This window comes from Scophthalmus maximus, chromosome 19 (assembly GCF_022379125.1).
Source record: "Scophthalmus maximus strain ysfricsl-2021 chromosome 19, ASM2237912v1, whole genome shotgun sequence".
NCBI lineage: Eukaryota > Metazoa > Chordata > Actinopteri > Pleuronectiformes > Scophthalmidae > Scophthalmus > Scophthalmus maximus.
Window position 1 is genome coordinate 7,393,431 of NC_061533.1, and position 27,991 is coordinate 7,421,421.

Genomic DNA, 27,991 nt, shown 5'->3' on the forward strand with positions numbered 1-27,991 from the left:
ACGGAACTACACTGTAATGGGTTTAGTCTTACGCTGGGGATGGACAGTACTTTGCGTTTGCATTTGCTACGTTTGCGTGTGCATATGCGTGTTTGCCAGTTTAAATGTCCAGAGTTTGTTGCCCACTGGCCTTAACCTCGCAGGTAAACAGTGACTCTGTGTGTTGGTTAAGCCCGTGGCTCTGACCCCTCCCTTAAGTCATCACACCCTCAGATAACCCAACTGATCAACAGTGGCAAACTTGCACAGGAGAGAACGGCCCAACCACTTCCCCCCCGCAGCCACATGCAGACTGCAGAAAACACCCGCCAGATTAAATTGCAGAAGTATAACGGTTCATTTTGGGGGGAATTTAACTGGTTCTCATTCTTACAAGACGTGAACTAACATTACACTCAGTCGCCGGTTCAAAAGATACACGTATGTAAAACTAATGCAGTGTTAATGTGTTAATTCAACTTTATGATCATTCGGGGAAAATGACATTATCGCGCTGTTAAACTGTATAGTGGTTTCTAATATTTTGTCCACCACACTTACAGTATAACAACGAGGGTAGTTTACACAAAAGTCTGACAGTCACAAAAGAGTTGGAGCTATTTTCCAAAATATGTGCATTTATCCATCACCAATGGTGGGACTGTGTGGGTTTGATAGAAGCTTACTCTTTGTATCGGCAACATTAGTGACTTAAAATATGTGAAATATACAATATGTGTTTCCGCTAGGCCAACTATCCATCATTGGGGAAGTTTGACTTTTAGATAAGATAACGTCAGGGATTTGATCGAGTCTATAAAAAACATGGTTCGACAAATATTATATTGTCCACAGAGGTGTAACAAAGGACATACTCTGAGTAATGAAGTGGGGCAACTGTCCCTGAACCATCCATTTAAAAATTGTAGTTCCGGCCCCATTACAAATGTCAATATTGTGATGCAGGTGTATCTTTTTTTTTTTTCGCCAAACAGCAGACATTACATCAATGATCCAGATTTAACTGATGCCCCAGTGATGTGAATTTCATTTTTTTTAAAATCCCTAATTATGGCAGCAGTGACGAGGGGGACAGCCCGACTCGTGTGTGCCATTGGTTTCCCTTCTGCCACAAAAAAACCCCCCACATCAACGCTGCTATTCAGGGCATGGCAGCCACTCTTCCCTATTAGCTCAAGCGTCTCCTCAATAGGCCCGACTGTCTTGCTCTGGCCTTTGGACAAATAGCCCTTTCTATTCAGCGTCACTCCTTTACTACTATAATGGCTGGAACAGCTCCAAGAAGAGTTAATTATTGCACAGCACAAGGCTGGCATACGGGGGACGGGCCACAGCACAGTTCAAGAAGCATGAAAGTGTCACAAGACGCCCTGCAGTTGAACACATGTGATGAGTAAGGATGTGTGAATTACAGTATATGTTTGTGTAGCGAGCGAGACACAACAAGACAGGGAAGAAGAGAATTATCAGTAAACAGATTTGGTGTTGTTTTTATACCATTATATGATTCCTGCATGGGCTCATATAAACAGAAACACCTGTTGACAATTACAATATCAATCCCTCAAACACAATCACCAAAAGACAGAGACGCACACTTTTAGTTTTCAGAGTCGCCAGCTTCACGCGTCAGTCAATAACTTTGAGTTTATTCTGTGTTTCTTGGTTATTTTCTTTCTGTTTGAATTCTATGCTTTTTCTAGTCTTATCAGCCACGCAATTTAGGGTTTAACGTCTTGCCCAAGGACACTGCCCCAGGCATGCTGACTGGAGGAGCCAGGGATCAAACTACCGACTTTCTGGTTAGTGGACGACCCACTCTGTTACCAGAGACACAGCCACCCACATGATGAATAAGACAAAGCATCCTTTAAGTTACACATGTCATGTTTTTGTATTTTTTTGTCTGTTGGCCTTAGTCCAACCTCAAACAGGCATGTCCAGTCAGCTGTACACACACCCCCACACACACACACACACACACACACACACACACACACACACACACACACACAAGCACGGACATGCACGCTTACCTTGAATTGGAAACTCTGTGTGAAGCTGCAGGGATTAGATCAGTACACCTGCAGGACCACGGGGAGTAGCCATGTCAGCCATTGATCTGATCTCATCAAAAATACATCAAGGTGTTTTCCCTCCAAGACATCTGCCATGAAATATTAACCAAATTGAGATGAGAGAATAGAGAATGCCTCCATAAACAACCACCGACAGCTTTTTCTTTAATTATATCTGTATCAGCAGTGAGAACCCAAAGCAAGAGCAGCCCAGAGATCCCGTCTCGCCTTCCCACACCAGCAGGCCTCTCCAGATGCCCTGAACGTAGGACAGGATCTGTCCCTTGACCTGGCCAACGCCTTTGGATCAGTTCACTTTTGAATACTTATCTACCTGTAATGTCTGAAATGTTTCCTGGTGTTACTGAAAAGGTTGCAAGTCCTCGTCCACAGACGGAACCGTCCTTAAAAACACGAGGATGAATACTGTGGTCTTGTTTGATTTGGTTTTCACACCAGTTATGACTGAGCAGTGACATATTAAATGTCATCATGTGCTGCCCCCCAGTGGATGTTGACATAAACTACAGCACAACAGGCCACACATGGGCCAACATGAACAGGTGTTGAACATCAGGGGGGAATTAAAAACCCTTACCTGTTTTTAGTCAGTGATATTTGGCCTACATTACTCCATTTAGCAAAAACATTTCATGAATCAATAATTTTCAAATGTAATCTATTTTTTTTTCTCTAGTTTGTCTTTTTGCAAAACCCAACTAATCCCCCACCGCTGATCTTTTACAACCATACACTCAACATAGCCTCAAATGTAGCCGTGTTCAGGAAGGAGCAGAACCATCAGCATCAAGAATAAGACAAGTGCCATTTAACTTAATAGATCTTTATTTGATTTCAGAATCTTAATGCATTTTCATTCAAAAGGCATGAAGACAGAAAAGGAGACAAATGGGCCATGGATATAAATATACAAAGAGAGGCAAAATCTTTACAATCAGTAACATTACATGAAGGCTTAAGCTAACCGTTTGGATGTGGGGCACAGCACTTTGGATTACTAAAACAACTTTTACCTAAAGTCACGTTGGACAGTTAACACTTCACTTCATGCAACTGCCCAACATTTAAGCCGTGCCTCACCCTCACCCACAAACAATAGAAAAGTTTGTATTTATGTGCATTATCTTCCCTCCCCTTTGGCAATGCTAAATATACAAACAGCACCGTGTCCTTTCTAAGAACTGGTGTGCATCATTTCACTCGTGGTAACTGCAAATATGGAAACCCCAAAATACAGACAATATCACCCAAGTCTATACAGTCAGTGTCACTCTTAAATACGAGACGAGCACCATGCCACAGGTCAAAGAACTCTTCACTGTTCCATGAAAAAGAGAAGCACAGTAGTACAGTCAAGTACGAGATGACAGAATAGGCCACGTTGGTCACAACTGAAATCGGTCTACTTTGGCTACTTCAAGTATTCACTTACATTTCAAACCCCATCTAAAATCGACAGCTTTAAGAATCCACATTCACAAATATTACAAATCATTTAAAATTGGCACAAATGCCCAAAAATATAAATATATAATGTGAACGTGCAGATTTTTGTGGAAGTGCACAGAAGTCAAGATGCTAGTGCAAATAGTCTAATAATAGTTAATAACAGTGAAACATTGATTTAATCATAGCAAAATAAATAACAGAATGGACTTCTAGTGTAAAAAAATATGGTCCGAGAGGAAACGAGAAGCTAAAGCCAACACAAAAAGAAACATCCAACAGTCAGCATGTACAATGAGCCACAATCATCAATGGTGAACATTAACAAAGGCACACACACACAAACTCATGCACACACATGCAAACTCGCATGCAAACACACGCGCACTCACACACACGCACGCACACACATGCACGCACCACGTGCCTGCTACTAAATGCATATGCTTAGGCACAAATGTTTAGTATGGGATCTGGTTTTGGTAATACTGGATCATGTCGTAGGTTCTACTCCTGTAAGAAAGAAAAAGGAAAAAAGACACAAATGTGAATATTGCTTTCAGGAAATAATGTGGAAGTACCGTGTGACGTTTACTGACCTGTTGCTGAGGAAGCAGTTCTGGATGACTTTGATGATGAAGGAAGCTGCATCCTTCTCACTCAAACCAGGGTTGAATCGCTGCCTAAGATGTAGCAAAAGAGACAAATGAGCAACGACGGCAAAAAGATATTTAAACTGCTTACTCACATGCAGGCACATCCACATGACTCACTTGAGCAATTTGATGGTCTGTCCTCTGAAGCAGGGAAGGCCAGTGTCCAGCATGAGGTTAACCAAGGAGACAACTCCATCCATGTAGGGCCTGATTCACCAGAGGAACTTTTATTAATGTTCGCCATCTTTAATTGTACAGTAACAAATTTCTGAGGCCCTTTTACACACTCACCTGACAGCCAGGTATCCTCGCACGCACATCTCCATGAACCACTTGAAGGGCGTCGCCTCCATCTTGCCGCCCATGATCATCACCATTTCATCGGTAAGCTTTATATCCGGCTCCCAGCCGAGGTTCCCACCGGGAGAACTTTCAAACATGAACCCAAAATCTAGAGAAACACACAAACCCTTTTTTTTTTTTAAATTCCTCTGTCATGTTGCAGCAGGAAGATAAAATAAATACATACAATCATTCACTCAAATGACTGCCGTGAGGATAGTGTCTCAATAATGGGTTGAGACAATCAAAAAAGTCTGAAATTTGGATATACTCTGGGAACTTTAGGACAAACTGTGGTGGTACCAATCATTTTCCAAGGTTTATTTTTATTATTATTTTTTACTTTTGAATGCATTTTCCTGCAGCCATTGGTAAAATAGTCAAACAAAAAATCAGGCTGCAGAGGCTTCAAATATTGAGTTATCATCTGTTATTTTAGCATTTTATTGTCATCATGGGGTGTTACAGTTGTCTAAGAGGAGTTTCTTGTTGGACAATAGGAAAAACGCATACATTTATCTGATTTAACTTGGACAAAATTAAGTCTGGTAGAGCCCTAAATTCAAAGCATTTGTGTGAATGCACACGAAATACACACCAATGTGGATGAGGTGGCCCTGGCTGTCCAGCATGATGTTGCCGTTGTGTCTGTCTTTTATCTGCAGCAGGAAGAGCAGCAAGCTGTAAGCTGCCATACTGCGGATGAAGTTGTACCGTGCCTGAAAGGAGGAGTGTTGGAAGGCATATCAGATTGCTAGTTAGTACATACAATATATAAAATGACTGATAACAGAATTGCCTTCACAATGTTTTGAAAATTTGCATTTACCTTCTGGAAAGCCAGTGTGGATTCATCTCCGTACTGGTTCCTGAAATAGTCATACATGCCGAAGTCTGTCTGTCGGCCCAACTGATCCCGAGACTTGCAATCTGGGATGCACTCGATCACTCCACACTGTGGTAAGAATGAGAAGTAATTTGATTACAGGGGAAGTTGGACCGGTGGTTTAAACAGTGGAAAGTTGGTTCGGGTTGTTCAATATGAACTTACTCCAGGGGCTGTGGCGACCACCCTGTAAGGAAACACGTAGAGGTCTAGGCCCACAAGCTGGAAGATGTTCTTAAACAGGCCGATGATCTGAAGTGCCAGCATGTCCTGTCAACACAAATGGCTCAATGGTAATAAAAGGAAATTTTAGGTAAAATACTTAGTCGCGTCCGAATGAAGATATTGTGAAATGAATGTTAGATAGCATTGTGGCAAGATTAAGACCTGTCGGCAGTCGTCTCCCACTTTAAAGATGGCCGCCTGCCAGCAAATTCTCTTGGCCTCTTCTTCACTCTTAACTTCATCCACAGAATCTGAGCAACACTGCAGACCTGAGGGGAAGATGTCACGATATCACTGTTAATGTGTGAACAACTTAACAAGAATAAAATCTACTTTGGGTTCCTAACACAGTGACTGTACCTTCTTTTTCCAGCTCACTGACTCCACACCGCCTAACTTTGAATTTGGCCAGGTAGGGAGCTTTGGCAGCACTAGACAGTGACACAAGCAGATAAAAGTGGTTCAGTGAAGCTTTCACATTTATTTGTGTATCTGGGAACTGTTCCAGTAGTTGATTTTTGAGGCCTACCTCTGCATGGGGGTCCCAGACTTGTAGTCTATATCCAAAACTATGGCCTCAGGATTACTGGGAAGATAACAGCCTGGTTGGACTTTGATCTGTGACATGGCCTCCAGGCAGGCCCTCTTCCTCTCCTCCCCTTTGGGAAAAGGTCTGATGTAGACAAACAAAAAGAGTCACCACACCTCCATGACTGACATATGCATGGGTATCTCACTGAATGACTCCGGACCACAGGTGACAGTCGGGCTCTGCTGTTATTCACAGAGGTAACTCATCGGGGTAGAAAGTAATTGAGAGTGGAAACTAGGGGACGGTGGACATTTCTCCCCTGACATGTTACAATTAGAGCTGTAATGAGGGCAGAAGGGAATTTTGTCAGCCTCTAGTGGGCTGAAAAAACACTCGCTGTTTGAGCGAGCAATAATGGGACCTGTCAGAAAACGTCTCATCAGCGGCAGAGTGCACACACTGGCGGACAGGTGATCAGGGGCAGCAGGATCGCGGCACGCAACGTCTTCCAGACCAGTGCATAATCAGAGAGACAGTACGGCAACCGATGGCCTAATAAGTCAACAACAGGGGATTTAGGGAGCAGATCAAGGTGGTGCACGGTAGGTAAAGAACAAAACATGTCCACCCGGGGGTAAACTTGTTATCACTTCATAAACATCTTAAAGATGAATCAAGGGTTTAGGGTTATTAGGTAACTATGGCATCCAAATAATAGAAAAGTACAACTCTAAGGCCTTTTGACAAAGTTTGCTGAGCCCTTCCATTTACCAGTGTATAATATTGCTTCTTAATGAATCTTTTAAATTAGGAAGTTGGACAATAGTTTGTGAATATTAAGAGATACAGACAGAGAAGGGGAGAAGAAGAAAAAGAAAAGGTTTTAAGATGCTAAAGGGATACTGAAGGGATGACAGTACAAACTATATGTTTTTTAAATGTTTGAGATTGTAATTAAGGGCCTAATAGATGTCCAACAAGCGTATTCATACTTAATAATTGCCGACACGTTGGTGATCTTATTGAAGAAGTCAAACTCTCGCTGGTAGAAATCTTTGGCTGGGCCAGACAGCGAGCCAGTGATCTCCTCCACCATCTGTTCCAGCAGCTCACCTATGTCGGCTGCAGGGAGAGAGAAGATCTGAGTTTGTACACTTTTATGGTCACAATCATCTGCATGTATGCGCACGTGCGAGCAAGAGACACAAACTGAAATAAATAAATCTCACGGTCTTTTTGGTTTCCTTCCTCGTCCAGGTATATGTTGGTCTTCATGTTCCAGATGAACTGGTGAGCCAGCAGCTGAGACTTCTGAGCGGCCCAAAGGATGTACTCCCTCACGTAACCCATCTACACCAGCGTGAAGAAAGATGGGAGATGCTGTAATAATTTAATAATCATAAGATAGGTGTGCTTTAAATACATTGAATGACTGACATTTTACCTTGTCGTAACGAAGCGCTTGGACGATTTGGGGAATGTAAAACAAAATGGCATCCTAGAGACAGTGGGGGGAACAGTTTTACCAGTAAGAAAAAAGAAAGTACTTTGAGAATCTCATGAGCTTATCATTCCCAGTTACATCAGGTTTTCTCAGTGCTATGTGAGGTACAACACAGCACTGATACTCAATTCAGATTCAGGTGCAGTATCTGAATTTGGTTAAGACGGCACAATTAGTGTGAATTATAGACTCCTGAACACAGCACTAAGATAATCTATTTGTCATTCTTTTAGCAAAATCCATTCTGATGGTGCTTAATACTTTATGCTACTTCATGACAATGTGAATTGAGAAAACCAACACAAAATAAATTGTGTTCATGTGAACGTACAGGGGGAAAGGAGCGGAGCACTTTGACCCCATACTGGGCCGTGAGTGGGTGAGGAGGGTACATGGAGGAGAAGTAGGATAGGCCAGTCGGGGGATCGGCTGGGGCCCAGCACAGGATATGACTCAGCTCTGGAGAGTCAGCATCAATGGTGTGCCATGTCACCAGGAACTAAAAAAAAAGAAAGAAAAGAAAAGAAAAAGAAAGTGAAGAGTGATGTCAACATAAATCAGTCAACATTTACATCAGGTTATTACTGCAAACCTGATGGTGTGGTAACCTCCAGAGGTAGCTCATTAGTTACTTAAATGAGTGGAATAAACAACTATGAGATGTCAAGGAGGATTATCTGCTAGATGACGGCAGCCTTTGGGGAAGGCTGTTCTCTATCTCCCCTGCTTCTTCTTTAGGCAGGTATGAGGCTCATTAAGACTTCAGTTAGGTTCATAGAACTAAATGAAAAGCACTAGAGGAAACTGGACGGAAAAATATCACTTCAATAACACAATCATTTTCCAAGTGGCAGTGGAAACCATTACGTGACGAAAAAGTTCTTCTGTTTCACTATTGTTTTAGAAAACTACAGACAGTCTTAACTGCCAAGGGCTGCAACCCCACGCCATTTAAGAAGAAGAAGAGAGAAATGCAAAACAAGGTCCTGAAAGAGTTTTACATTCGACATTTATATTTCAAGGAAAAAGAAGAAAAACAAGAAATAATGATGGAAAATATGCGCACGGAAGATATTCAGTATTAGCACTTGTCATGGTACAGTGACAGCAATCAGACTTCACACAATGTGGCGATGACGTATAAGATAAACGTTGCGAGATATATTTTTTTTCATTGGTCTGACTGTATCATATCTCACGCATTAGCAGAATGGCTCGTTGTGCTATTTTCAATCTTGTCCCGGCTGCTTAAACATCCACTCCAAACCAACTGACATGTGGAAAGCAGACATAACTGCCAGGCAGTTGGTTTGTGGCGGCAGCCAGATGCCCTCACCTTGACTGCTTCAGGAACGTCACACACAGCAGCCGGATCCATTCGTACCAGCCGGGTCACCTCAGAGACAATAGCCTCTGTGTTTTTAAATCTGAAAAACAACAAAAAATGAAAATGAGGATAACTTAACACCTACAAATAAATTGCCCCTGTTATGTCATGAAATTCATGTTTTGTGTATAAAGTACTTTGTGTACAGGTGAAATTGATGCTTCACAGGTCCACATATCGATTATCTTCAGTCAACAACAAAATCCCTTAAGTAACAGGTGTAACAAATCCATAGACTGTATTTCAGCTATTTGTGCACACTTAGTAAAAAGGTTATTAAAGCATTGAGCTTGTATGTTGCAGATATTTTCATTCAGCTAGAAATAATAGTCTACACGCACTAATGACATAAGATAACGTCAGAAGAGCAAACCTGAATTCTCTGCCGTTTTTGTTGTGCTGTTGTTCGTGCGTCATTCAATTACGTGTCACAGCAACAGAGGGCATCAATGTGCACAAAGTTATGGATTTCAGCTTAAAAACTTAATTTACTGGCTTGTTTAAGATAATTTTATTGAAGTTATTCACATTTTCAAACTTGTCAGACAATATCCATCCCACTGTCGGTCTGACATTGATAAAACTGAATGCACATTATTTCTCTGTGTACCTGGCAGGTAGCTGCAGAGCAAGGTACGGTGCTATGCTCCAGGCCAGGTTGACATTGTCCTTCCATTGTTTCTCCGTCAGACTGATGTATTTGGACCTCCAGTTTGCAATGCTTGTCTCCACCGACTGTTCCGTCGCAATGGCGAGCTCCTGAGTGGATAACGGGTTGTACCATATCGTCAGCCGCTCGATCTCGCTGGCCTAGAGAGAGACACGTAGAAGCAATGGCTTGAATGAGACACATTTCAATATTATCATTAACACAAAGTTTTGAACATAAAGAGCTGAGAGAAGGTAATTACCAGTAAAGCCAGTAGTAGAGTCCTGCGTTTCATGTAGTATTTGTGCAGCTGAGAGCCTCTGTTGCTTTTTTTGGACAGTCCTAAAAACAGTACAGGAGCAACATGTACATCAGCAACACATCATGGCAGAGGCAATTTCTCTGACCTACAGTGTTTCTCAACTAATAAGAAGCTGATGGAGGTTCAGTTTCACTGTAACCTTCTTTGCAGCACATGATGGGTTCCAGCATAGCAAGGCTAAAATGCTGTGTGTGTGTTATTTACCTGATTTTTTGGATATCGTGGACATCCCGGAGGACAGAGGGTAGGTGTTAATCCATCCCTGGCCCACCTGCTGCCTCTGGCCCACTGCTGCATCAAGACTGCTCCGGCTATCTGTCACTGCCACCACAGACAGGCTGTTCACAGACATGTCTTGGGGATCTACTACAAATTAATATTAAATGATTAATTCATACAATGAGTCCATCATCCACCTTTTTTTAAAAATTAAAATGTAAAAACCCAACTTCATTTTGGAAATGATCATGATTACAACTTAAAGGGGCAGTAAGCGATTTTAATCCAATACACTTTTTGTCAAAAATCAGCTAATATTTCCTCACTGTCCACTAGCTGTCAGTTCTGTGTGCACCGAAAAAAATATCTGGGTTTTCGGCTCAGCTCCATACAACATTGCGTTTTTTGCGGTTTGCAAACATAACTAAGTGCTAGCGACAGACGCTACGACTCAGGGGTTTTGACCGCGTGGTAAGTGTGTCAGTCTACCATACCCGAGGCTGAGGGTTTGAGGCCTGGTAAGTGCAGTAAAATCATCATCAACAACAAAGAGAGAGAAGGGAAGAATAGAAGGGAAAAATATTGTTCCACACTCCCTGATCTGTAAACTGGGTGATACACTTTAGGCTCCAGTTAACATCAGTAAAAAATTAAACTTGGGTCAGTGCATTGATTCGGCTGCATACTCTAGATTTAACTAGATTATATATTACATATATATCAGTCCTAAACTACAGATATAAGCATTTACATAAAATAAGAAAAAAACAACAACAACGGTAAATTGGACTAAATTTCACCCATAAAAAAAAAGAAAAAAAGAAAAATCATATCCACATGTACAGTGTTTATTATTGGGCTGCTGTACCTGGGGGAACCAGTTGGTTGGCAGCAAGATACTTCTTGTCAGACTGCAGGCTGGCATAGAACTTGATCATTATACTGATGTCCTCTCTCAGCCTCTTATCTGTCTGAGTGGGAAATTTGGGAGTGATGCTAAACAAAGACAAGAGATGGCAAAGAATTTAGTGGACAGACAGGCAGCTTTTGAATCAGTGTTCTGATCAGAATCAGAATTTTTTTCAACCTGAAATAGTCAAAAGCCGTGGAGTAGATCTTCTCTCGGAGCACATTTCTGATGGTGGCATTTGTCACAACATCAGCATGCAGAAGAGTCAGACCCAGAGTCAGTAGTCTGAAAATAAAGTGATACCACAATAATTTAATATAGAGCAGGATTAAGTATTTCTCACTACTAACTATTACAGCATTTATGATAAAAAAAAGTTTGCTGTTGTAGTATTGAGACACGGCACCTGAGTCTTGGTCCAATGGCAGCTACATGTCGGTTCAGACTGCTTTTGGGTCCTCCGACACTCAGACACAGGGATCTCTGCAAAATAGCGGTGAAAATCTCCACTTGGTCGGCACTGCTGTACTTGGCTATCTCAAACCGCTGCACCAGAAACTGGAAGGAGAACGGAAAGAAAGATGTGAGATGTCTTTCCAATACTGATACCTTTAAAATAATTCATCAGCTCTTTTTTATAAAAACAAAGAACCTGTCTAAATGAAAATCAGACTAACGCAATGGACTAGTAAACTCTTCAAGCTACAAAAGAAAAATCCACAATTGGCAGATTTGCAATTTATTCTACAGTATGTGCCTCTGTTACTTTCAAAGCACTACAGTCTACTGCGATGGTGAACATGTGCATGTTGTATCTTTGTGTATTTTACTGACATTGGGTTATGAGAGCATAAGTTGTAAGCAGAGATCTTATCTGATCTGGGTTATGAGAGCATAAGTTGTAAGCGGAGAAGTTAAGAAAGTTTTCACAGTGTCACTGACCTCTATCCAGAGAAAGTGAGGGATGACGTCCGGTGCACAGGGTGCAGGCTGACTCTCCTCCGAGACAGCCAGAGGGCCGGCCTCTACTTTAGCCTCCGAAAACAAGCCCATCTTCAGCTCTACTGTCATCTGCCAAGCTCCTGCCATCTCACGCATGAACTAGGCAGATGGTAAAAGAGGAGATAAGAATGAATCTATCTTTACAATATATGTCAAACCAAGACTCCCCGTGTGTAAATTATGAACATACCGGCACTTCCACCCCATTGTGTGCAGCAAGGAGCCATTCCCAACAGGCAATAGCGGACTCCATCCCATGTTCTGTAAACATCTTCAGAGGAGACCAACACAGATGGTGCAGGAGCTGAGGATCGCAGTCTGAAAGACAAAATATATTTATTACAAAAAGCAAACAACTACTGGCACTGTTGCTAAAAGAAACTAGTTATTCAAAATGAAATGAGGCAGAGCTGCTTACTTTTGGTAGTTATAAGCAGGGCGGTCATCTTGAACATGGTCTGGGTGAAGGCCTCCGGGTCTTTTCTGTCCAAAGCACTGGCCATCTGATGGATCATCAGCTTGTTGAGGTCTGACTGGCTGTGAGTCGCCTCTGAGAACTGGATCATACCAGCCACCTAGACAAGTACATGAACAGAACCGTATGAATAATACTGTATGCAGAAAACCTAGGAAAGTCATTTCATCTTAATATTTTTTTTTTAAAATGAAGACACCTCTCCTGTGTAGCGGTTGCGCAGGTTGAGGGATGCCATGAAGTTGGAGTAGTCCTTCTTCACACATGCTGGTCTCTCCGTCAGCTGGGTGGTCTAATAAATAAAAAACACTGTTAAAGGACCACTTGGGGCCAACCCCTCACGACTAGGGAAGTAAGATACATAGCTTTGCTGTAAAACTTCTATACTGCAATGTATCATGACTGAGCCCTGTGTCTATATTTGATGTACAGACCAACCTGTGGGAAAGCGGCCTACGGTTGGCCACATGATGGAGGACAGCACCAGCATAACCAGTAAGCCAAATGGACAAATCAGGCAGCCAACCAACCCACCCGTCCATAGCGGGTAAGTAACCAGGCAACCAGCATATCCGCAAACCAGCCAAGCAACCAGGTAGGTAGTTCGATGCAGTTTAATAAAGACAAAATACAACAAATGAAGCAAATGAAAAGGACAGATATAGCAGAATGCAAGCCCAAGAACACAAATGCAGGCAAAACAATGTCACACAGACTATTAATCATGCACACATGGACATACAATGCAGTAAACAACAAGATAAAATACCCCCAGTGTTTACAGTGCTATAGAAACAGAACAAAACACATATGTGAACAAAAAAGGATACAAGACAAACCAGGTCAGTGCTCACAAAACCACCAAAGCTTTGACAAAGCAGCTAAACAGCACATTTAATATGTTAAAAAGCCATTAATGTAGAACAAATGTTAGTAAGCATCAAATCAACAAGCCTGTGGTGCCAAAAAGTATATTTCAAAGTTTGTGTCATGTTCCAAAAAGAATATATTTTTCTTTTTAAGTGCTGTGTGCTTCTTCATTAAAAAAACTGTAAGTAATGTGTGTCTGTGACTCACGCCCAGTGTAGTACTCTGTCTGTTGTAGCCTGCGAAGTGCAGTATGCTCTCTGTGGCCATGGCGAGGCCGGTGTGCTGCGACAGTCCCGACACCCAGTTCTGATGCTTGTTCAGGTACTCCTGTATTACACATTATATTCAGATAAGAACAGTCGGACAGAGATAAAGGGTGGACAGTAAAAGTAATAATAGACCCATAAAGATGACATGTATCTCCTATAAATTGAAATTACACAATAATTTATCTTAATTTAAATTATACAATTAACACTTTACTAATTTAGATCACCCCTGTATTGTGGCTGAGTAAGTTTTGCTCAAACCAAAAAAAGATGAATTTGAATATCTCACATTTCAGAAGGTCTCTCTTCGTAAATATAGCACAACCAAATGTTGTTTGATTGTTTGAATGGAGGCTACTATCAAATGTACTACTTTTATTCAAGGCATCTCTTAAACATGAATTCAATTCAATACAATTTTATTTGTATAGCGCCAAATCACAACATACATTGTCTCAAGGCACTTTACATAATGAGGTCAATATTACAATATTACAGAGAAGCCCAACAAACAAATCCCACAATGAGCAAGCACTTGGCGATTTAGCGACTGTGGAAAGAAAAAACTCCCTTTTGACAGGAAGAAATCTCTGGCAGTACTGGACACAGTTGTGGGCGGCCATCTGTCTCATGAAGGTAGAAAACTGACCTGTAGGTGGGACTTTGTGACTGAAGGGGCCCATTTCATTGCCTCTTTCAGGATCTCACCACAGCGAGCAGCAAAGTCCTTCACTATACTCTGAGAACACAACGAATAAGGACACAGCATTACTGAATGAAGTACATGTGAATATTATATTTTAATGAAATGATAAATATTAAGACAGATATTTTTTAGTGATTTCTGACATTTGGTACACATTTTAGTTTATATATTACATAATCTTAATTAGTTGACAAATCAGTTCCTCTCACCAATTAAAACACTGTGTTTTTGACACTGTGCTGCCCCCTGGCGGTCATACATGTAATAAAAATCCAAACTCACCTCTCGGGCTTCGTACGTGTCAGGAACAGTGATCCTGTACGGGGTGTCTGGAATGTCATAATATGGCTGATCCTTGTGAATGTCCTAAATACACAAAGAAACATATTTGTGTATCTGAAGTCTCTAGTTGCACATATTCAAACACCTCCCTGGAGATTGATAACAAAGATGTTCTACTTCTACTTCAAAACACTGTGATGTTTTTTGACCAGTGATTTTTTTGCCACTTACAAAACAGCTTAGCAACTCTGCTGTTGTTAATAGTAGGGATTCAACAACCAGGGCTTACACACTGGCCCTTTCCTGATACTTACAGCACTTAGTGACAGAGACAGTGTCTGCAAAATATCCAACATGGTCTTCAACACGCGACCACTCCACAGCAGATGGGGGAATCTGGTTGCCGTAGAGGGACACAAGAAATACACGTGTAAAATTATGGAGAAAAAAAAAGTTGAAGCAGATAAGTTAACTGAATGACTACTACTCACGTCTCAGCCAAACCAGAGAGGTATTTGTCTGCCACTCTGCGGATCCTCTTGTGGGTGTGGTTAAAGTTGATCAGCAAGAATTGGGCATGTCGCTCTAATTCCTCCTCATGCTCTTTGGTCTTTGGCTACAAACGTGAGAAATACACTTTGCTCTTTATTCAGTGTTGACGGAGAACAACATATGTGATCAGTAAAATGTTCCAGAAATTTAGAAATGACTTGCTATTATTCAAAACCCATGCTTCCTACCTTGTCAGCCATCATCTGGAGGAAGACATCAAATACTTTATCACCAACACAAATAATGCACTGCATCATGCCTGTGAAGATACGAGGAGGTTCGAGAAGATGAATTACACCGCTTGATGTAAAGAAGAGGCAGAGGTGTACAGGAATAAAAGCCCTCACCAGATTTGTCTTTCTGGATGGCTTTGTCTTCAAAGTATCGAAACATGACCTGGAACCTGTCAGGATCATTGGATCGCAGCATCCTGAATGTGTGCAAAAGGAAAAGGGATAACACAATAAGACTTAATTTTATTAGGTAGTGATAAAAGATGAGTAAATGTAAGCTGGATTTGTAGGTGCAACGGGGCTGACCTCATGTATTCTAATCTGTAGACTGAGAGCAGGTACGTGGACATGGCAAAGTCTAGCTTGTTAATGAGGGCAGTTCCTTCAGGAGGAGGGTCAAGGAGATTGCTGATGGTTGCCCGCAGCTCGCTCAACTCGGCCTGGAGGAAAAAAGTTGACAATCTAAATATTAGTCCAGGTTTGCTCTTTTAAGAATTCGTTCATCTACTTTAATGCAAGAATATTTTTTTTCAATTTTGATCACTGTACCGGTGTTACTGTGTCATTTTTCAGAGCCGAGTTGTACTGCAGTTCCGACCGAAGAGGTTCTCCACTGGGGAAGGTGAGAAGAGGAGACTTGGTGGCGATCTCACACACGCCTTCATACCACTCCTCTGGCCAAAGCCCTGCAAGGACAAATAAATATATCCAGAAATGCAGGGGAGCAATATTTATAATTTGAATAAGCTATTTGGACCAACTGTATGATCAACTGTTCATGTGTGTGTTCTGGTTAATTTGGGTTGATACTGATGATACAATACAAACATCCTTATACATCATATTTCTTTATCTCTATTTGGTGTCAAATAACTCTCCATAATTACTACATAAGGTGCATTCACCACTTTATCACAACAACTTCTTGTAACTCCTCTTGGGACAGGCTAAGCAAACAAGCAAACAGGAGAAAACAGGATCTATGACACACAAATGAAGGCTCAAGGTTTTGAAACCTCACACAGCCGAGTTTCAGAACATCAACACTAAACGGGGAAGAGATCTTGTGATTAGGTGAAGTTCAACAAGAAACATCTCTCACGCATTTTATGGGAAATCGTGCACAAGTGCAGAACTTTAAACTTAACATGTAGTACAGTTAATCCCTTGCTCACCTGATCCTTCAACAGCAAAACCCATGACCACAGAGTACAACCAGAAGTCCCTGAACAGCTTCTGGAGGCGGGGCTTGGCCTCTTTGATTGGAGGAAGTCGCCTGGTCAGCTGAGAGTGTGAAAAAGGGTGAAAGGATGAAAAATGTAAAGCACATATGATCACATTGGGCATTAATTATTCTTAAAGAAAAGTTTACAACAGTTATCACAAATAGCTAAAATCTTTTTGGACATTAAGCATTGTGATAAAACAAACGCATACAAATGATATAAAAACACAACTGCAAAATATATCTCACCAGACAACAAGTCCTGTTCCAATTAATTAATATAAAACTAGTTTTGAAAGCTGAATTGTGTTATCATAAAATCGTTATGAGTTAACGATTTTAGTCAGTCACAGCACTTTTTGGTCTGTTTGATCTGGTCTATTTGTTCAAGAGGAGCCCGCATCAAAGTTCAGTTTTGTATTCAATTCTTTGCTCTAAGTCCTACAAACAGAAGCGAGGCAGCACTTACCACCAGCACACAGTAACGGTAAGACGTTTTCCAGACTAAGACTACTATTAAGGGAACTTTGCGCAAAATCTTCAGCATTTTTAGCCAGCGAAGACATTATTTTATTCCTACAGGTTTATTGTAAACATAGTTTAATCAAATCTACTTAATGCTGATGACTAAGTCATATTAAATGTCCATTCCCTCTGCCTCAGCCGTCAGGATGTGGGTCATCGCCGTCATCTCTGCGGCCTGTCTGTTGGTCAGTCCATCCCTGGCTGGACTCAAAGAGCTCAGCACTCATTTCGCTGACCCTAAACCGGACCCCAGAGGGTTCGAACCAGAGGGGGCAGTGAATATAGAGGTCATTCCCTTGGAGTTCCACAGGGAAAACACTGTCACCAATGACCTTGTTTTTGACGGATTTGAGGATGAAGATTATATTGATTTTGATAAGATCCTGGCAGCGGGCAGTGATGACTACACGTACGTTCTACAGGTTTTAAATTCCAGTAGATTACGTCAGAAATTCAATGCAGAGAACATAACTTTGGAGGTAAAGTAAATTAAAAGAAGTGTTGGATGATGTATTTTCCAATGTTTTTCCAGTGAAGGGGATGAGATAGATGACATTGCCACGCCGGCCCCAGACATTGATATCTTTGCCGAACCTTCCGACCCGAAGATTCGACGAGCCAGGCTCCTACGGCTGTTCCATGGTCGGTCTCGCCTTCAACGCCTCAACATCGCCAATGCCCATTTTGGTTTTAATCTCTACCGAAGTCTTCGTAACGACGTCAACCAGACCGACAACATCCTGCTGGCACCTGCTGGCATCTCCATTGCTATGGGGATGATGTCTTTAGGCGCAGGACCTGGAACTCACGATCAAATCTACAAAGCTCTGGGATTTGCTGACTTTGTCAATGCCAGCCACCACTATGAAAACACGACAGTGCACAAGCTCTTCAGGAAGCTTACGCACAGGCTCTTCAGGAGGAACTTTGGTTACACACTACGCTCAGTAAACGATGTCTACATAAAGAAGGATGTCGCGGTGAAAGATGCTTTCCGTGCAGAGACAAAGGCTTATTATTTTGCAGAGCCACAGTCGGTGGACTTCGGGGACCCTGCTTTTCTGGACAAGGCCAACCGTCGCATCCAAAAGTTGACCAAAGGGCTGATCAGGGAACCACTTAAGAGCGTGGACCCAAATATGGTGCTGATGCTCCTCAACTACCTGTACTTCAAAGGTGGGTGGAAAGTAAAGAAACACTCTATCGACAAATTCATTGTTATAGAGCTTACCTATCTGCTTCGCTTGGTTATATGAATTACAAAGTAATCACATGACTCGTTGACCTTATCTGTTTGTGTAAACAGGCACATGGGAACAAAAATTCCCCAAAGAAATGACTCACTATCGCAACTTTAGAGTCAACGAAAAGACACATGTGCGCGTGCCAATGATGAGCAACAAGGGGAACTATATGGCTGCTGCCGACCACGAACTAGATTGTGACATCCTCCAGGTGGGCGACCTTTTAACTTATCTTTTTCAACAATATCCATACTGATCCAGTGAGCTGTGTTATAATAACTGACTTCTTTTCAGCTCCCATACACAGGAGAAATCAGCATGCTCATTGCCCTGCCGAGGAAGATCACTGGCATGAGGACCTTGGAGCAGGAGATCTCCCCCACCGTTGTCAACAAGTGGCTCAAAAACATGACAAACAGGTCAGCAGCTTTCTTCAGTTAACTAAGGAATAGTTGAGGAGCACACAGTACATATATGATAATATCCAGATAAGGAATTGGGTGACATTCTTAAAAATGTTTAGACCTAATAAGGATTTAGGAAGAACACAATGAGCAATGTTTTCTATGCCGCCCGGCAGGACTCGTGAGATTGTGTTACCTCGGTTCAAACTGGAGCAGAACTATGACTTGATTGCAAATATGAAGGAGATGGGCCTCACTGACTTGTTCCAGGACAGTGGAGATTTCACTGGAATGACCTCTGAAAAGGTTGCCATGAACTGGGTGAGTAAAATCAGTGATGATTTTAAATACAAAATAACCAAAAGAATCCTAAAATCAAACGTCGAAACAAAACAAAAAGTCTGTGCGTCATTCAGTAACCTGGACACCTTATCAACGGCAATCAATAATCCCCAATGCCCTGTGATCTCCCTCTGCAGCTGAAGCACCAAGGAACCATCACTGTGAACGAAGAGGGGACGGAAGCTGCTGCTCTGACCCAGGTGGGCTTCATGCCCCTCTCCTCTCAAATCCGCTTTACTGTGGACCATCCCTTCCTCTTCCTGATCTACGAGCACCGCACCGACTGCCTTGTGTTCATGGGTCGGGTGGTGAATCCCTCACAGAGCTAAATTTTAACAAACAGCTAAACCTCTCACTGCAAATTCCATCTTTGGTTAGAACTTAGGTTTTGTTGGTTTCAATACTCAATTATTTTCATTGGTACAAAATGTAAAATGTAACAAGTAATGACGTTTTCTGTGTAGTTTGTCTCTTACTGAACATTTCAAAATCTCTTTCATTGGAACCAAAGTGCTGAGTTAATGGGAGTGACTCAATGAATGCTTGTTATCTGTCTGTTAATGTTTTATCTTTTGCAGTGAGTGAGGGTAGTGGAGAAGTGTGCTCTAAAAGAAAATATAAATATATACAGATTACATAACTGTCATTACCCTCATGCTGTACTGTAATAATTGCAGAAAAACCATGGAGGAATTTTATTATCAACAAAGGAGATAATAAAATAATATATAACACAAATGTACAAGGGACAATAATTTCTGTTACTGAACACATTACATTATTATTTTTACAAGGAGAGTCCTTAAATTAAGAAATACAAATAAATACCTAAATATTGAATTACTAAATTATTACTTAAACCAACTAAAAACTCCTAATATGTCAATACTATGAAGAAATACTATAAATTGCCAATTCTTTTTTTTAGGACTATGAATCCAATTTATAACGTATGTATTGTACTATACTATTAATACATTGGCTCCAAATGTATCTCTTACAAAAAATAGAATATAGACTTTGAAGAAAAATCAGTAGTGAACTGGTGACGCAGATATTTGTACTGCAGCTGATGGAGTAAATATTTGTTCATGGAGTAAAAAGCTAACTAACAGCTTGGATTCATCTGTAAGAACTCAAGTACTCATTTGGCTGAAACTGTGATCTATGTGGGTATTTTAACACTGACTCTTTCAGGGGAATCGTCTCTAAATACAGTACTCACCACAGCAATCACTGGGATAAGGACTCCAAGATTTCCAGCACTGCCAGATGCCTACGGAAGATAAAAGAGACATTACAGTATTTATCTACACTGCTGTTATCAGCTTCCTGTTGTGTTTAGTTGTTTGTGCGTGTAAGCACGTACCTTCAGTGCCGGCCCCTTGTCTGAGGCCCTCTCACTGGCTCGCTTTCCTTCCAGGCCCAGTTGGACAAACAGTTCTAAAAGGTTCACCATTAGTTCGTCCACCAGCTGCTCCCCCTGCAGGTTGGCTGCGATGTTGGCCAGAGCGTTTATCACTGCCAAAGAACAGTGCCTTGGAGGAAAAAGATAGCATATATGGAGGATAAATTTACACACAAACAAGACATACTTTCTGCACATGTTGTTTTTTGAATATATAAGAGAAAACACTCATGTAACTCAAAGCAGGGAACTGCGCATTAGTATTACAGACAACTACTGCCGACTAGTTGGTGGCAGTGAGTCAAGAGTGAGGATAAGAGCAGATGCCAACCTGTAGCCATGATCTCTGTAGTCTTTGGTGGCCGAGTAGACCACTGAACTGGCCTTCACGCTTATCTGCTGGAACAGGTTCCATACCTCCTGATAGATGTATTGCTACAACACATACGGAAAGGAAGTAACAGTGAATAAAGGCTGTGGAAGAACTTCTTTCTGAAATAAAATAAAAATCTTAGGAATAATTATTAGGAATAACATGAGCAAATATGCTAGATCTGTATCAGCACTGAGCAAGAGATCTGCATCTCCTAATTAAGGTCAGATCCATTTCCAGTCCTAAATTGTAGCCTGTTGCACTCTGGGAAAACTGGTTGTCAAAAACACCCCATTACATTTCAACGGTGTGTCACAGTGTACAGAGCAATTACACAGCACCCAGCAGGCTCACCATAATTACAGGATGTCAGACACTATTTAAACAACAGTACTACAGCAGTGTTACATCACCACAGATGTTTTGAACAATCACTCGACTCCCATCCAATAAATCTGCATTTCTTCTGACAAACAGTTCAACCTTCTGAAGGATCCCTTGAAGGTAGTTATTTACCTTTTCAACCTTTAATACATAAACGAATGGAGGCAACATGCTCTATAAATATGACATCAGAGTGACTTTGTACTTACATTTCCTGTAATGACCATACAGCCAAGCTGGTCAATGATGAGTACATCTAGCTGTGAGGGAGGCTGGCAGAACTTTTGTTGAAGGATTTGTAGGATGTGCTCCATGACTTTAGGAGTGTCTCTCAGAGCCACCGCAATGTGGCCCAATGATCGAATGGTGTGATCTGGGATTAGATGGGCATCCCTGGCAAAAAGACAAGTTTCATTCTTTATAGAGTAGTTGCTCATCTGTGTCAAGAAACTGAAAATATTCTGGGCGCCTACAAAGCTGCACTTGTTCAAAACTCTAAATGTTGCTCACTTGTCATTTTCTTGAGAAATGTAAAGACGATTGGACAGACTGGCCAGGAAGGCCTCCGCTATCACATTGTCCATGGTCAGACCAGCTTTCAGACATCTGAGAGACAATCAACAGACAGATGATGAAATTTAATGTTTAAATGAAAGTACATAAATATCTCCTTTTTACAGCTGTGCCAGGTGCTCGTGTCTGACCTGCAGATGTTGTCAATGGACGTGTCTCTGAGCTGCTCATACATGGACGGCTGGTCTCTCCTGTTTGACAGGATGCTGAAGGTGGACTGCGAATGCTCATTGGTCACGTTTATCCTAATTTCTCCCGTGCCTTAAAAAAAAGAGTGATAACAGCACAGTGACAAAAACATCAAGACAAACAGAATTCATAACAGGTATTTTAAAATCTTACAGTCAATCATTGTTTTAAAATACAATTAAAAACTAAACTAAATATGACCTTGTACAGAAAAGTACTTTTTTTAGATCTAAATTTAAGAGAATGTTATCTTTTATATTTTAAAAGTTATCAGCTGTTCTACAACTGTTGGCACAATTTGGAGGGTGGCACAGAAAAAATCAGTAACCTGAATGGTATTTCCAATTGTCTGTATCTGCAGCTGCTCGTCAATAAACACTCAGTTCAGATCAATAATGGACACAAGTTGGACGTAACAATGACACCATCATTGTTGGCTCTCATCATTTGTTCTGTACTTGAGATACAAAGGTTTCTGCAGGACATTTTGTGTTTAATTCCAATTTCTAGGAGGGGGTTGTTATTATTGAAGTGGGGAAATTTACATTTTTAAAATACAGCCATTCCTTTGGCAGATTCTGCCTTAATCGGCTTAGTTAAAATGTCAAGCGATAGTTGCAGGTTTTCATCAATACTGGTGCTGAATTTTCCTGGTGCTTAAAAGGAATTGGGGCTGTCAACAATGTAAAACAGGATAATTCAAACTCTTCAAATTGAACTCGAAGTACAATTATTCGTAAAATAATTTGCAACATCAAAGTCCTAAATATGAGCCATGGTATATTTCAGAACAACATCCTGTATGTCCTGTATACCCTGTGTTTGATTTGAGTCCGGCGGCGGCTTTGAAGTAATCTGTACCTGTGCTGTACTGGCTGTGATACTTGTAGAGTTTTATGAGAACAGGGGAAGGAACCACCAGAAAGTCCCTGAGAGAGGTCGTGGCAGAGTGAGCAACTACTGGAAACCTCTCACACAGACGGCCCAGGCCCTGAGATAGAGCAGAAGAAAACAGGAAATTCTTTCAACATATCTTTGTCAATTTCAAAACTTCAGACATCTATCATACTAGTATCCTGGGATCTAGTACCTCGTGTAACATTTCACCTCTATTTGACAAAATACCTCAGTATTCTTTATATCTAACAGTATTCTACCTGTAGGCAGCAGATGAGCAGGGGCATATGAGCAATGATGACTTTACTTGAGGTTTTTGACTGCAGTTTCTCTGACAGTTTGGTGCACAAATTCTCTGCACCTGAAAAAAAAAAGACACGAGGAAGGAAACGTGACATAATGAGTACAAATAAACATATCCAGTATCCCTCTGATTACCACATCGGAAAACACTGCTCTGCTACAATTGATCACCTTGCTCGTCTTTGACGGCCCACACCATGAGGTCGACGCACGCAGCGTTGGCTTGGCAACGAAGCTTGAGGGGGCTCTGTTCCCCCGGCAACCCCCCCGTGTCATGAAGCACCCGCTGCAGCTCTGATTGACTGCTGCTAAATTGCTCCAGTACAAAGTCGTGCACTTCCCGCACAAAAGCTGGCTGCAAGGCTGAGAAACATGACAAGAGCAAGACGATTTGACAAAATACAGTGATAAGTATTGCAATACACAATAAATAAGCTATTAATGATGATTTACCTTTCATGTAGTACAGCGTGTCCCGCAGCATTTTGAACACACACACATAAAGAGGGTCACTGAAGGTTTTGTAAAAGAAGTTGATCCCAGGATTTGACTTAATGACAAACAAAAGAGACAATGACAGAGGTTATTTAACTGATAGTGACAAAAAATGTTACTTTGAAATTAACTTTTTTGTACAGGCATTGCTAATATACTATAGTTACCTCTACAACTTCCATTAAAGTGGCATCCAGAGTTTTCAAAAAAGAGTCAGAAACAAACTTCTTCACCTGCAAAATCGACAATTTGCACAATCGTTGGTAAAGATGCAAAGTATATACAGAGGATGCTAGACAACAGACGCAGTATCTACAATTACTGTACCATGCCAAGGAGCAGTCGGAGCAGATCAACAGGAACCTCCACCTCGTTTTCTCCTGCCCCCATGAAGAGAGGAGACATTGAAAAACTGGAGCTGACTGTGGAAAAAAAGAAGTCAGGGTCCACCGTACTGCTGTCTGGGAGGTAGGCACCTGAAATGAAAGAGACCAGGTGACATAAAAGCTGGTGACAGCATATGACAGGTTTCTTTGGGATGCTATGGGTAGCATTTAAATGGCATAAAATAAGGGTAATGGCTTGTTGCTGTGTTTTACTTTATTCTGAAAACAGTCAATGTTTCGGGTTGGTCAACTGAAGGTGAACTGGAAATATTTCACTAAATCTAGGTTTGGCCACTGAAAACAATCAGCAGGAAGAAAGGTACAAGCAACAAGTCAGTTTGAGCAAGTGTATGCCAATGAATATCCTTATTTAGGATAGATAAAATTGCTGATACAAAATATGCAAGTAGCTCAACAATCATAAGGTTGGGCGAGTAGAAAGAATCTAGGTTTATATACCTTGGCAAACACATATTTAATCAAAGCAGCCTGTGTGTCTTGAGTTTTACCTTCAAAATAATGTGGGCCAGGGGTTGTAGGAGAGCAGGGTGAGTGGCCTCCTGGGTCTGTACACACCTATGAGACAACACATCACAGCTTCTTTGACTCTTCAGTAAAATAAAAATATAAGAACTCTGCAGTTGCCTCTAATTGTCCTGAGCACTCAAAACACACTATCACAACACCTGTGCAGAGGAATCCAGGTTGGTCCCTGTGCGTCTGCGAAGAGTGTCACCCTGGCACACCGTGAGCAGCGAGGATGGCATGATAGAACGAAAGTCATTGAAGGACCTGCGCCGCACTCCCTCTGTTTCCTCAGTGACGCAGCGGGCCTGGGGCGAATCTTTGGGGAACAACTTGGACAACAGGGCTTCGTCTGTGTTGCTGTATCGGCCAAATGCTCGAGTCATGCCGAGCAGGCTGGGGACAACATATCTGCACAGGTAGACTAGAAACGAGAGAGAGCATCTGTGAGGTTTTTTTCATTTTGAAGAACTAAGTTTATGGACAAGTTATGGACTTTGTTGCCTTTGTGTGTGTGTCTGTGTGTGTGTGTGTGTGTGTGTGTGTGTGTGTGTGTGTGTGTGTACCTTTATCTTGATTATCAGGTGTTTGGCACATCTCCTGCAATGCCTGCATGACCTCCATTATAGTGTTCAAGATCTGGTGGAGAAAACAGTAGAGACAACTCAGCACTAAACTCACCCTAACCAATGAAAAATGAATCACATCACTTTTTAAGCCGACCTCCTGCCGGGAGTCTGGGTCCCTCTGAGCCACATCGGCCAAAAGAGTCACTAGACAGAAGCTGAAGGTTTCTGCAACCGGGAGAAATTCTGAAGAACAAAAAAAACACAAACACATACAGTGAATGCCACAGAAGTGCACAGCAAGAAGTACAATGACAAATGGATTCATCAAAAAAATAAAAAGGCAAACAAAGAGTTAATACCATATTAAAGAAAATTAACTAGTGGAGTTGCAAACTCCAACTCACAGCATATTGTCCCACTGTCATATCTGGCAATTATAATTTTGCTCTTGATGAGTGGAAACCACCGTCTAAACTATCGTCCAATGGCAATTTATAGACGGATCCACACTATGACAATGTCTTTAAATAGTGTTGAATAAGCGCAGCAAGTAAATATGGTCCACTGTAAAACAAAAGGCCCAACTATAGGAGGATTGTTCTTACCCTTTCCTTTCTTTCCCAAGCTCTCTTCGATCCACTGGACCCGTGGCAGCCCTCTCAATAGGCTCAGCAAGTAGGAAACAAGAATGTCTTTGTGCTGCCAGAGTAAAGCAAATACCACAAACAACAGCAGTTGTTGGCAAAGAACAACACTTTTGTTTGCCTTACAAGCACTGATAAAATCCAAAGTGTGGTTTCGTTAATGCCAACGGAAAGTCGAAAATATGGGTCAAAGGAAATATATCATACATTGCTTCAACACTGAAAAGTGGAGGGAGTGGGACCATCTCATAATAATCAGATGGCAGGGAAGCTTTTCACACGGTGTCTCAGTGTGAGAGGCTTTCGTGGCTAACCGCGTGCCTAATCGCCAGCTTAATCAGATTATGGCTGTAGAGAGAAGAAGCTTATCATGGTGATATTGCACGAGTCCTGTGAGAGGCGGTCATAAAAGCAGACTAATAGAACTAATGAAATAATACTAATAATTTCTGAAAATCCATTCCTATGTAATAAACTGTAAAATGTGCGCAATGTCTGGATTTTAAATCAACAATATTATCTACTAGGACGGCCTGAAGCTCTCATGTTTAAAGTGATGGTGGTTACTATGATGAAAACGGCTCGTCCACCACTCACCTGCAGGCCAGATTCCACCAGACACACGGCCAGTGCAATGACAGCATCTCTGCGACGCACGTCTAGAGTGAACACACCACGGACTTCCAGTGGACACATGCATTGTAGTTTCTGGACCTGAAAGAAGCCAAAGAAATAATTTCAAACGACTTAAAAAGTTGACACAAAAGTAAAAGTAAAAGACCTGTGTAAGGGATGAAAACTCCTAGTAATTATATTTACTAAAGTCATACTAGGAATATCATGTTTTTTTTTGTAATCACACCATACCGTACCATACTGTATATACATTTCTACACTTTTTGTTATTTGTACAGTTTTCTACTCTGGATTGTGCTCCCACCTCATACCTCATCTATCTCTTTCCCTCCTACTAATCAATAAAGTTAACTGTGTGACAGCCAAGGATGGAAAGTAACCATGCACCATTATGTTGCTGCCCAATATGATTGTGGTATCATGATACGTATCATGCATGATACAGGTATTTTATGATATTTGGTATAGTGCAAGGAAGTCACCTCACTGTAGGTGAAAACTGCTCTTTCCAAGAAAAACCCAACGAAGCTTGACATTACATCACATATTCTAGGTGCTCCATACAATAACAAATATCCTGTTGACAGTGACTTGGTAACTGCCTCCATATGCACCTGATCATTTTTTCAACACAGCTCATTTTTCCAATCTCACTAATCTAACAGCTCATTAGTGAAACTGTGTTGCGGTGAACCTTCACTTTGTAAAAACCTGTTTGACTGCAGCACTCTGCCCTGTCTGATGCAGTAACACGCACGCTCTCGCTCTCACGCACGCACACACACACACACACACACACACACGCAGGCAGCGACGCCACTTTCTCCTGCATCGCCTCCTTCCTCTATCAACAGGGGGTAGAGAGACACTAACGCCATTCATTACCACAGACGCGCGGGCGCGCGCACACACACACGCCCGCGCGCACGCGCACACACACACTCCTGTCAAACGTTAGCTCGCCTGTCATGTCGGTGTGCAAAACAATCGGCCGCCGCTCGTGCGGAAGCGGAGCTACACCCTGAATGAACTGTTGCTCCGCGTTAGCTAATAAACTAATAACTATGCTGTACTATATTTTTTTTTTCTTCCTCTTTCTCACCTTTTCGACCGGCGCGGGGCGGTGGGCGGCCAAGGAGCGGGCCAGCGACAGGACTGTGTTGAAGTAAAAGCCCCTCGTACCTCCTCCCATTGCGGACATGTTTACCCGAACATCAGCCGAGTGAGACTCGGTCAGGAGAAGAAGAAACAGCGGAGCAGCTGGCGCTGGCACAGCCGCAGTACGGCAGCTCAGCAGGGACAA

The 27,991-nt window shown here is 41.7% G+C and overlaps 2 protein-coding genes across 5 annotated transcripts; one reads left to right on the forward strand and one right to left on the reverse strand.

Annotated features, from left to right (window-relative positions):
• Positions 1 to 2,906: 2,906 nt before the first annotated feature.
• On the reverse strand, positions 2,907 to 27,946 carry pi4kab (phosphatidylinositol 4-kinase, catalytic, alpha b). Of its 4 annotated transcripts, none has more exons than XM_035639630.2 (55): positions 27,791 to 27,946; positions 26,650 to 26,766; positions 26,014 to 26,107; positions 25,563 to 25,651; positions 25,406 to 25,478; positions 25,001 to 25,263; positions 24,824 to 24,890; positions 24,256 to 24,404; positions 24,096 to 24,161; positions 23,887 to 23,983; positions 23,605 to 23,796; positions 23,391 to 23,491; positions 23,095 to 23,224; positions 22,176 to 22,305; positions 21,982 to 22,077; positions 21,681 to 21,864; positions 21,046 to 21,149; positions 20,676 to 20,844; positions 20,532 to 20,582; positions 16,742 to 16,850; positions 16,116 to 16,252; positions 15,873 to 16,006; positions 15,681 to 15,763; positions 15,522 to 15,592; positions 15,273 to 15,397; positions 15,096 to 15,177; positions 14,782 to 14,865; positions 14,443 to 14,532; positions 13,732 to 13,851; positions 13,093 to 13,107; positions 12,854 to 12,946; positions 12,598 to 12,754; positions 12,370 to 12,497; positions 12,120 to 12,278; positions 11,584 to 11,735; positions 11,355 to 11,462; positions 11,136 to 11,263; positions 10,253 to 10,411; positions 9,989 to 10,068; positions 9,688 to 9,887; positions 9,027 to 9,117; positions 8,022 to 8,189; positions 7,631 to 7,684; positions 7,416 to 7,536; positions 7,179 to 7,308; positions 6,184 to 6,327; positions 6,015 to 6,085; positions 5,817 to 5,923; positions 5,595 to 5,699; positions 5,373 to 5,498; positions 5,142 to 5,262; positions 4,493 to 4,652; positions 4,319 to 4,408; positions 4,145 to 4,228; positions 2,907 to 4,058 (listed from the first exon to the last, which is right to left on the reverse strand). In XM_035639630.2, exons 1-55 carry the CDS (start codon positions 27,887 to 27,889, stop codon positions 4,007 to 4,009), a joined length of 6,309 nt encoding a protein of 2,102 aa, XP_035495523.2. In that variant the 5' UTR covers positions 27,890 to 27,946; the 3' UTR covers positions 2,907 to 4,006. The 4 variants fall into 4 exon arrangements, with proteins under 4 accessions (XP_035495523.2, XP_035495521.2, XP_035495525.2 ...); XM_035639628.2 differs by having other exon boundaries at positions 10,253 to 10,414; XM_035639632.2 differs by lacking the exon at positions 13,093 to 13,107.
• serpind1 (serpin peptidase inhibitor, clade D (heparin cofactor), member 1) lies at positions 17,199 to 20,048 on the forward strand. The gene is made up of 7 exons (XM_035639633.2): positions 17,199 to 17,278; positions 17,455 to 17,725; positions 17,849 to 18,492; positions 18,623 to 18,771; positions 18,855 to 18,979; positions 19,141 to 19,285; positions 19,444 to 20,048. Exons 2-7 carry the CDS (start codon positions 17,463 to 17,465, stop codon positions 19,633 to 19,635), a joined length of 1,518 nt encoding a protein of 505 aa, XP_035495526.2. The 5' UTR covers positions 17,199 to 17,278; positions 17,455 to 17,462; the 3' UTR covers positions 19,636 to 20,048.
• Positions 27,947 to 27,991: the final 45 nt, after the last annotated feature.